This window comes from Ascaphus truei, chromosome 3 (genome assembly GCF_040206685.1).
Source record: "Ascaphus truei isolate aAscTru1 chromosome 3, aAscTru1.hap1, whole genome shotgun sequence".
NCBI lineage: Eukaryota > Metazoa > Chordata > Amphibia > Anura > Ascaphidae > Ascaphus > Ascaphus truei.
Window position 1 is genome coordinate 7,340,699 of NC_134485.1, and position 11,477 is coordinate 7,352,175.

At 40.9% G+C, this 11,477-nt stretch overlaps 1 protein-coding gene across 1 annotated transcript; it reads left to right on the forward strand.

Moving 5' to 3' along the window:
* Positions 1-2,308: 2,308 nt before the first annotated feature.
* LOC142490609 (uncharacterized) lies at positions 2,309-8,208 on the forward strand. Its single transcript, XM_075593026.1, has 3 exons — positions 2,309-2,408; positions 6,723-6,800; positions 7,166-8,208. The coding sequence occupies exons 1-3, from the start codon at positions 2,309-2,311 to the stop codon at positions 8,206-8,208; spliced, it is 1,221 nt and encodes a 406-aa protein (XP_075449141.1).
* The last annotated feature ends 3,269 nt before the right edge of the window (positions 8,209-11,477 follow it).

The following is an 11,477-nucleotide window of genomic DNA, read 5'->3' on the forward strand; positions in this document are numbered from 1 at the left end:
TGAGGGAGGCCCAAGATAGGGACGCTGCCCTTAGTGGTTAGAGTCCTGCCTTGTCAGAGTCACGGCTGTTAGTGCTGTGAGGTCTGACAGGCAGGCACCTTGTTGCGCAGCACGTTGGCTGCAGCATCCAGTGGGTCACAGCTTGTTGCTGCAGGCCCTGGGATTAGTGAGACGGAGGGAACTTAGAGAGTTAGGGGAGTGGTACAGGTCATTAACCCTGCAGGCCCCTAGGAGTTCCCCAAAGCCACTACAGGTTGCTGTACTATAGGGATGGCCTATAGTATAGTGCGTGCAACTTAGATAGGGACACAGTGGCTGCTGCTGTTCCCGTGAATCGGTTCGGACCCACGTTGGGGTCCGCAGAGACTACTCCGGAGAGGGACCGCCCGGACGGTCCACGTGCAGGAGTTCGGTTGGAGGGTTGAAGGAGTCATCGCCAACTGAGCCTTTGTGAAGATTGCTGACCCGAGCACCGGAGTGCTCGGCAGGTATCTAATACATAAGTGCACCACCGGGCCCTTAGCGTAATTAGTGACTGCGCAGTCACCCATTGACTCTCTGCAAGAGTGCGGGACATTGGGTGGGGTTCTTTGGACACTGGGTGGGATCACCGGGTGTTGGGAAAGCGTCCTGCGAGACGTCACGGTTAGTGTCTCCTCGGGAGAGGGACACAGGTTATATAAAGGTATTGCGTGAGATGTTATATTGCTTGTTAGTAAAGTCACTCGTTAATATATCTTCCCGTGTATGTGATTATTGATTGTCCTGCGAGGAACCACTCCCCCTTTGGTGGGAGCCATCGCAGGTGGAGGCGCTGCATCGAATGTAAGTAAGTTGTCCATAGTATAATTGCCCCAGGTTCCCCGTGGCGGAAGCTCAGCCCTCCTGTGAGCCAACAGGTAACGCACCACACCTGAGTAACAATATATGTTCCTGCACCCACACAGTATAATCTGCGATTGGGGGGGGGAAACCCGTTACAGAAGCAACAAATCATTTTACTCACACAAGATGATGGATACACAATAAAAGTCTGTGCACTTATAAAGAGGGTTGTGGACTTCTATATGAAATTGGACGAGACCACAGACACCACAGGGCATAATCCAGCAGAGGAAGAACCTACCATTGATGTATCATGCATACAAGTGGCAAAAACAATAAAATTCATGAAGAATGGGTAGGCTACCGGGGGAAGATGAAATTACAGCTGAAATCTTGAATGAAGATGAGTAAGAAGTAGGGAAAATCTTATCAAAACTCTTTACGTGCGGCTTGAAGAACAGGAACATTTCAGAACAATGGGAAAATACCATAGTTGTCCTTATCCCGACGAAAGGAGACAAAGAAGACCTAAAAACAAGCTAAGTGCAATCACTTACAACAATGTTTTGAAGATACTCACTAATCGTGTGCAAAATACTCTGGACTTTGCCTACAGCACTTAAAGGTCAAGCAGGATTTTACAGTGGATACAACACAATGGACCACATCCAAGTCATACAAGAAGTGATTTCCCAAAGTAATGACTATGATATATCACTCGGTTTAGCATTCGTAGATTATGAAAAATAATTTGATTCAGTCTACACCTTGGCCCTTTTAAAAGCATTAAGAAAACAAAGCGTAAGAAGTAAGATGAATACATTGATATCAAAAAGAACATTTACAAGAGTGCCACATCAACCATTAGATCATGGGAGCGCAAACTTTTGATGCTGCGCCCTCCTGTCTGGCCTCCCTCGGTCTCGCGCCCCATCTCCTACCTGGCAGCAGCATCATAAGACGCTCCGAGGTCACGTGACGTCAAGTCACGTAACCCGTGGCGTCATTTGATACCGGTGACATCACGGCACATGATCCCACAGCGTAATTTGACGCCTCATTGCCATGGAGACGCACCTGAATCCCGGAAAGCTTTATTGTTGCAGAGGCCTCACGCAATCCCCCGGCATTAATTTAAATGCCTTGGGAGGAGCGCGGGACCTCTGCAACCGCCCGTGCCCCCCCCCCCCAGACAAATCTCCTTTCCCCCCCGGGTGGTGCACCCCCAGTTTGCGCACCGCTGCATTCGATTATACGAAGATACAAGCAAGATAAGAATCAGTTAAATAGTGCAACAGGGAGACACTCTGCCACCAAAGCTTTTCACAGCAACACTTGAAGAATTAAAAAATTGCACTAGGGGAAAAAAGGAATCAAAATCAATGGTGAATATTTGAACCACCAACAATTTGACGTTATTTTTGCTTAAAGCAAGAACTCTCCATGAGAACTCACTGAAGCAAAGTAAGAAAGTGGCTTCCATATGAATCTGAGCGAGACCAAAGTGATGTTCAACAAATGTGTTAACTCTGCAAAGAGCGAAATAATAAATGAAATAGAACTAGAAGAAGTCAAAAACTACAGTACGTCTACATGGACGGGAAGTAGAAATGGATGGAAACATTTTGAGTGAAATCAATTGGAGAATTAAGATGGGAGGGAGGCATTTGGAAGAAACAAGACAATCTTTCAATTAAACTTTCCGCTGTGCCTCATTATAGGAACGTTTTCGACCAGTGTATTCTGAATGTGCTCAATTATGGATGTGAAACCTGGACCCTAAATGCGAAGATAATTCAGAAGCTTCAGATAACTAAAAAAGATATACAAAGATGTATACTGGGTAATCTCCAGAGACCAGATATACTGCAAGAACAAATTACCAACGTTGGACAAAGATGGTACTGGACTGAATTCCAATGGAAATGAAAAAACAACTGATGCTAAAATGAGAGGATTAAATCATAACATTTGCTGAAGCAATGTGGCTAAGAGTGGCTTGCAACCACATTACTTGGAAGTTCATAGGGGAGACCTTCATCCAGCAGTGGTTCAACAAATGCTGAGGCAAATTATACACTGTGTATGTACAGTATACTTTCTCCAGATCCTGTGGCGCTAGAAGGGTTTTTTGTTTCTATTATTATTATTTTGTGATCCTCTTTATCCCAGAATCATTATGTTTTTATATACAGTCATAATGTGAATAGCAAAACTGGACATGTTGATGCACAACATGCAATCTTTTTCAAAAGCTAGTAAAAATTTGTGATATTTTCGTATGTTATGGGGACACCTACTGGGCTTTAATGTTGAAATAACATACACACTTTTATTGACACATACGTATATATGTCAATATTCTCATTTGGTTGTTTACTGCCAGGTTTGGTGGGTTGAGTGTCACAGGGGACCAGGTACTTACACATTTAAAACCGGAATCATATCACTGAGCAAAGACAATAAGTAAAATAAATTGTATTTTTTTCCGTAGAAACAGGCAAACACACATTGAATTACAATAGGCAAAAGAAGATAAATTTACTGGGGTTTGGGGTTGACAAACTGACTTTCCTAGTTGAAATAAAGTCTTTAAAAAAGCCCAGTGCTGAAGTGGGACTTAGAAAATATTCCGGTTTAAAAAGTCCTGCAGCCTTTTTCCTTGCAATCTCCGCAAGCCATCTCTGGGTCCGATCCAACCCATTCTCGCCATTATGGCAAATTGGACTTCTGGAATCACTTGGGAACACATAGGGCCTCATGCAGTAAGCGTCGATTAAGTGAAATCGGCAAGTTTACCGATTAGTCATGTTAATGGCGATTTTTCCTCTCCGTATGCAGTAAGTGCCGAATACATTCAAAATGAACCCGAAAACAAATCCGCCCACTCTCACGATGATTATCCGATCACACACAGGTGTATCGGCGTGCGTGGCGGGGTGCTGATAGGTTGCCCAATCACAAATCTTGCTGAATCAGGCGAAACAAGCATGTATTGGATTGCGCGCCATATTTAAAGGCAACGTGTACTGCTAATCATTCTCTGTGTTGTTGGGAGTGAGAGAGAGAGAGACGCACAGAGCTGGCTGATTGAACATTTGCATATTGACGGAGAGACTTGTTGTGTATTGGGTGAGCTTTGTCCATTGTTGTTTTGTTTACATCTTTGTCTTGTTTTATATGTGGAAGTGTTTCGTGTGATTGGCTGTACATTAGTTGTCTGTTTTTTGTGAGTGCTGGAAGTATGCCCGCAAAGCGTGGGAAGAGTGATGCTGGTGGGAGTGGGAGTGCTACTCGTGCGAGTACGCGTCGGAGTGAACGTACTGTTCAGGGGAGTGATGTTGCTGGTGCACCGAGTGGTGTTGCTGGGAGTGGGAGTGCTGGTGCTGGGAGTGGGAGTGCTGTTGCTGGGAGTGGGAGTGCTGTTGCTGGGAGTGCTGTTGCTGTGAGTGGGAGTGCTGTTGCTGTGAGTGGGAGTGTTGTTGCTGGGAGTGGGAGTGCTGTTGCTGGGAGTGGGAGTGCTGGTGCTAGGAGTGGGAGTGCTGGTGCTAGGAGTGGGAGTGCTGGTGCTAGGAGTGGGAGTGCTGGTGCTGTGAGTGCTGCTGGTGGCGCAGTTGCTGATGGGTGGATGGTGGTGGCGTGCTTGCTGGTGGGCAGCTTTTGGAGGCTCTTCCATTGGAAGAAGGAGAGTCCAGTCAGCACCAGCCAAGCTCTGACCCTAAACCTGCTCGGAAGAAACGTGTGGAGAAGCCACGTAATCCTCGCTTCAATGACCAGGAAAATACAGCTCTTGTCACTGGCATTCTGGAGCACTATGACAGTATATATGGACATTTACTAGGTAAGTGTACCTTTACATTTATTATTCAAATACATGTGATCCTAGGTCATCTGAGTTTTGTTCATATGCAAATATGGGTTCAGAATATCTTTCTATGTTAATTAGTCTGGAAACACAGCTTTTTTATCATGCCTTACAAGGACAACTAAACACAGGCGGTCAATTTGCCATAACTGCATACAATATGAATGCAACCTTGCTTACATGTATAGGTTTAGTAGTGAATGCTCATGTGCTTCACATATTACACATAAAACAGCATGTTTGCTATCTCTTGGAACAGCTAGCAGTGTAGGAAACTGGTGCTTCTATTATTAATCATTTACCTCATATATTTTATATGTTTTTCAAGGGCGGACAAGTTCAGCAAGCAGAAAAGAAATGTGGGACACAATAGTCATTGGTGTCAATGCGTGTGGGAATCATGTGAGGGACAAGCGGAATTGTCACAAGAGATTTGATGATATTAGGTCCAAATTGAAAAAGAAAATACAACACCAACGCGTGCATGCTACTGGCACTGGAGGTGGGCCGACACCACAACGTCTCATATTAAGTCCATTGGAGGAGCTGCTTCGGGCAAAATTACTTCCCGTCGTCGTGGAAGGCTTACCTGGTGACCGTGATATAGGAATTTACCCCTCACAATTTCCACCAGGTGAGAAATATTACTGTACTAGGCGTGTCGTTGCTTACAGTTATTTTGCATAGTTACACTGCTTTTTATACTGTCTTCACAATATAAGCATACCTGCATCTATATATGTATATGTCTGATTCTGTATATATATATATCTCAAAATAGACATATATGTTGTAGTCCTACTAAAAGCAGTAACTAATATAGCACGTGCCATTGCGTGCTCATTTACATGTGAATTCCCAAAATGCATTGCTGCAGTGGAAGCAATTGATGGTGGGCGAAGATGGGGAACAACAGGGTAGTACACATGTGTAACACATGTTAATGAGAAATTATTACTAGCTACAGGTACAGAACAGAAATATGTATAATATTATTGTGTATTTTATTTATTTTACTCCGACAAACATGACATTACTGCCTATTTTAAGCATGCATCAAATATATTGCATGCAACGGCCTACAAACATCACTTGCACTAACACATCTATAGTTGTTTATGAAAAGGTCCATTTTTGCTTTAAGTCATATACAGACAGCATAATGAGGCACACGTATCATATTTTATGTCATTGTTTTCATAACTTAAAAACTGCACACGACTATTTAGCTCATCTACCATTGTGTTAAAGCAGCTGCAATTAATATCTCATCACAGCATACACTTCAACAGAGGGGGTGGGGTTCAGCACACACACTAATTACAGCCTCATTTTAGGGTCAACTTAGTTCACACCATTTTCACCTGTTTCAAGTAATTGAAAGGTGTGGCTGATTAGGCTTTTTGGGGAAGGGAATACCGTTCTTACAACCTGACTAGCACAACTGAAGTTAATCACACTCATTTGAAAGCTTCACTTTAGCTACTAAATGCCCCAACAACTCATTACTTATCAAAGCGTACCTCACACATTAGTTCACTCATATCTATAGTTGAACTACTACTATCAACGACACATTATCACACACTGCATGTGTTGTCTTGTTTAGTCACAGCCACATTCATGTGTGCCACATCTTATATTAATGTACCACACATATCCTCTACCAAAAACAACACTTTTTGCAATATGACCACCTTCATGATAACCATTGTGAATGGTCATCTCATGATAGTTATGTACATTATGATACTGATATCACTACACAACATATGATTTTTATGTACAAATTTTATCTATTTATCCTCACGCATTACTGCAGGAACATAGTATGTTTTATGTTAGGGAACTCAAAAGTTCTAAGTACACAGGCATGTACATTGTTATTACAACTATTTATGTTCACTTTCACACACACATTTTGGGTTAAGGAAATGATGCTGTTAGGTACTCATAAATACAGAACATACAATAACTGTTTGTTCAATATTTACACATGTAAATGTAAAACGTATGTTATTGTTATATATAGTTGCCCCTGAAGGACATGTGTCACCTGAGACTGAACAAGTGTCTTCACCTGGGTCAGCCAGCTCAACACACCTAGAAGGTGAGTGTATCAGTTGGTGGCCATATAATATGTGCTCTTCTATATGTTATGTTGTCATGTTCATTATTTGTTTTGCACATCTTCTTTAAATAGGATTACTTAGTGTCAGTGAAAATGAAGTGTAAGGCAACTTGTATTGTGTTAGTGATGTTAACTATCATGTAGGAGTTGTGAGTTTACAGCAAGTTTTCATTCACTCATATTTCATACTGAGTCCAAACATTATTCTTAAGTCAAGGTAGTTTTTAATGTGAGGTTATAAAACGTATGGAAACATGTTAGTTGTTACTTATGACACAGTACAATTACATAGTAACACAGCAGAGATTAACATGCCATTTAATAATGTGTACATTTATTTGTAGAACATGATGAAGAGGATTTTGATGATGATGATGATGATGATGATGATGATGCCGCCGCCGCCGCCATAGACACACAAATACAAGCAAGTGACCATGAAGAGGTTCCAATTGAAACTGTTTTACCGCCAAAACGTCCAGCAAATACCACATATGATGCAATTGTAGCTTCTGAGGGAAAAATTGTGGAAGCAGAAAATCGTCGCCATTCTGACCTGATGACAGTGCTGGAAAGGATGATTGCACTGCAGGAAGAAACAGTTTCACAATTGGCACATCTCCACAGAGTCTTCATTGAAGTGCCTAAACAGTTGCAAAAAATCAACACCTCATTCGAAGCATTAGTTGTTCAGCAAACACAAGCTAATTACTGGAGAATGACTAATGTACCACAATTCAACACCTCACAGCCAGGATCTGTTCATGCAGGTCAGTTTTCACCACATTCATCTGATATTCATTCACCAGGCCCAAATGTTACCGGTCAAGTAGCAGACATTGCTGTGCAGGTTCCTGATGACATCCTACCGCTGCCATCTGTACAAATTCAGCAGCAGACACCTACAAAGGAGGCGACAAAAACAAAACAAGACACACATGAAACAGACCAACCATCACTTGTGCAGTGTCTACCAACTTGCTCACATGTGTCAGTGGGCACAAGCCCTGTCCGTGAACAGTCACTACCCAAAAGCCCTGTAGGTGAGTCACTGCCCAAAAGCCCTGTAGGTGAATCGCTGCCCAAAAGCCCTGTAGGTGAATCGCTGCCCAAAAGCCCTGTAGGTGAATCGCTGCCCAAAAGCCCTGTAGGTGAATCACTGCCCAAAAGCCCTGTAGGTGAGTCACTGGCCACAAGCCCTGTAGGTGAGTCACTGGCCACAAGCCCCGTAGGTGAACAGTCACTGGCCACAAGCCCTGCCCGTGAAGTGCCAGAGGCCACTCAAAGTGGCTCTGTTGTGCCTAAAGTTGGTGGCAAAAGAAAAAGGAAAATTCAAGAGACAACAAGCAGGCCTGTTACTCGCTCGCAAAAGGAACAAAAAAAATAAATGTTATAATTCAGAAAATATGTCTTTGGCCTTGTTTTGTTGACTTCAGATTATCTAATTACTATTGTATGTATGCTGAAGACTGTGTTGTTTCCAAACTTTCAAGTATACACTTGAAGTTTTGGAAATGTTAACACTCCTAATTAATGAATAGTGTTATAAATATTTATGTTTTAATCGTCTGTTCAGTAATGGTCCACCAGGAGCCAGTTGCTAAGTTTAGAGAAGCTGCCATTGACTTTGCAGCAAAACATTGCATTTGGGTGTGTTAATTGATGTAATCATTGCATGTGCATATTATTTTCATGCAATTATAAAAGCACCTATTTAACTGCAAACATCTTTCTTGTACGTGTACAGCAGGATTTTGTGTTAAATATTACTTACCTTTGGTGGCCATTGTAATGTTGTCCTTTAATCATTTATGTGTTCTTGTTTCAAGAACATCTCTGAATTGATACTAATATATATGTAGTATGTATTGATATATGCACACACACACAAACACACACACACAGACACACACTGTGTGTGTGTCTGTGTGTGTGTGTGTGTGTGTGTGTGTGTGTGTGTGTGTGTGTGTGTGTGTGTGTGTGTGTGTGTGTGTGTGTGTGTGTGTGTGTGTGTGTGTGTGTATATATAGTACTATCTAAACTGGTATAGATGTATTTACAAAAAACATACACTTCATGCTTCCTTGTGAAAACACACTATTTTAATAATACAGGCCTAATGTTTGACAACTATACTAAGTGTGAGCCTCTAACATTATTGGGTGCAAACAAATGTTTATTACTTAATTCACTCATGTTTATCACCATTTAAATAGGTTTCATACAAGGCCTACTTACTGCCATCAATATGTTGTGTGTACTCCTGCAATATAAAAAAAAAAAAAAAGATACATTATATATATATATATATATATATATATATATATATATATATATATATATATATATATATATACATATATATATATATATATATATATATATATATACACATATACACACACACACACACACACACACTATACATATAGTACAATATACACTTTATATATATATATATATATATATTTTTTTTTATGAGAGAGATATATTTATATATATATAGATACACACGTATTTAAACTCATGCAGACAGGTAGTTAACCAGAATTTCAAATACACACAGAAATGTATGTGGGAAAAAAACATTTCATTTTGCAGGTGTGTGTATTTACTGATATGGCTGTCTAAGCACTATTTTCACACAGTGCTCTTTGTTATTTTTATAGAAAACTCAATGTTACTGAAAAAAGTGTAGGAATGTTTTCACAAACGAGATAAAAAAATGATACATGTTTTTCCCACATTCGCCTATCACTAACCACAAAACTTAAACCAATTAAAAGGACACATCAAATTGGCGTTTGAAATAAGGAGTAAAAGTAGTTACTTTTGTTGACCTTGAAAACGAAACACAGGAATTTGTTAGCCATTGAGCAGAATCATTTTGATGAGCAAAGAAGACAGAACTGCACACATCTTTTGTGCTACTCTGACATGGCTGATGAATTCGTTAACAATATGAATCCCCTCTTAGGGTATAAGTACATGGTTTCAGAAGCAATTTTAAACAGTCGCGGACAAAAAGCAAGCACACGCCAAATCTATGATTTGATTCGAGCTAAATATCCTTATTACCAAGACCGTAGGCATGCGCGGAATTTTAATTCCTCAATAAGATTCACTTTATCAACTAATGACTTTTTTGAACGTGTGCAGGATAAGCTAGAACACACCTATGGTTTCTGGAAGATTGCAAAGGAAAAGCATTTTACCCTGAAAGAGGGCACATATATTGTTGTGAAAGGCATATTTATTCCTAATGCCAATAGCAATGGATCCGCTACTACTGTTCCGTGTGAATCGATACCTGCTGCAATATCTGCACCCTCCATTCCTGAAACCCACATTTTACAACAACAAAAGTACTATGATTATGTACCAAGCCTTTCAGCTGAAAATGCATTGGAATGGGAACCAGAAGAAATGAACCTACCTCCCGACCAATTGTTTGAAGAAAGCAGTGGCGATTCCTATGAGCGCTTCATGGAGGAGATGTGTGTCATACTGGATTCAGCGGGTGGGTCAAGCGTGGATGAAAATGCCTTGCATTTCTGGAGCGACCAGTTGCAGCCAGACGAAGAGTTAATTCTAGAAGAATGGTAAATATAACAACCGTTATGCGTTGACTGTGCGTTTAAATGTTTTTTTTTTTTTTTTAACCACCATTTTCCCTTTCAATGCGTGGATACAGCGTAACATTGCAGACTGCATAACATGTAGCGATCACAAAGAAATTGTTGCCGAATACAATATAGTATAACCTGAAAGAGTAGTACACATTGCTGACGGAATAAATATACGTACTTTCCTATCCCTTTAACCATATTAGCAACATTTTAACATAACTCTAACACATACCTGTTTTGTTATCATGCAACATTTAAAAGCGGGTCCACCACGTATGACGTGGGACCCTTGTCATGGCCCAAGGCGTCCTTAAAAAGGATTACGGATGTAAGTCCCGCCCCCAAGCGACGTGCGCGCCTCAAAGCCTATTGGCTGTCATGTTTTGTTATAGTAACGGTAACTGCAGTGTGTCATGTGTGCGGCTCAGTGTTTGTAGGCGTCAACTGGGCGTTAGCTGAATGTTAATTGAGTGGGAGGAGTGTTAGCGTGCGTTTCACGCTGGTTTAACATGACGTCACACGTATTGCATTTGCGCATTGTGTTATCGGCCGTCCTTTCTGTCCAAACACGTCTGTTTAAAAAGAATACAGATGTACTCGTTTAGAACGAATGTAGTTTCGTATTCATTGTATTTGAAATAAAGATTTTATGTTTAATGGTATTTTCAAGATGTATTGAACGCACAACGTACGCTTTGTTTTGCGCATGCGCTAACAGTTAGTGCAGCCAAGCGTGAAGTGCGTGCGCACACTAAGATGTGCGCGCACATTTTTCAGTATACAGGCAACGTTCACATCATATACATAGTTATGCCTGCTACAAATTTAAAGAAACATTACATACTGATGTACACTTGTACTTCTAACATATAAGTGAGTGACGTGTGAATGTACACAATCATATAGAGCTGTGTAATGCGTTGTCACGGATACATATATAGTAAGGTGCCATATTTGACCATCATGTGTTTGCTGTATTTCAGAGATGTCGGGGAAGATACAATCGGATCAATGTATGATTTCAGAA

What these genes read in the sequence shown, in the direction of transcription:
- LOC142490609 (XM_075593026.1), top strand. Translation starts at nt 2,309, where the DNA reads ATGAATCTGAGCGAGACCAAAGTGATGTTCAACAAATGTGTTAACTCT. An exon ending in AGAAGAAGTCAAAAACTACA is followed by an intron (nt 2,409 to 6,722) that starts GTACGTCTACAT and finishes TGTTATATATAG; the next exon opens with TTGCCCCTGAAGGACATGTG. An exon ending in CAGCTCAACACACCTAGAAG is followed by an intron (nt 6,801 to 7,165) that starts GTGAGTGTATCA and finishes ATTTATTTGTAG; the next exon opens with AACATGATGAAGAGGATTTT.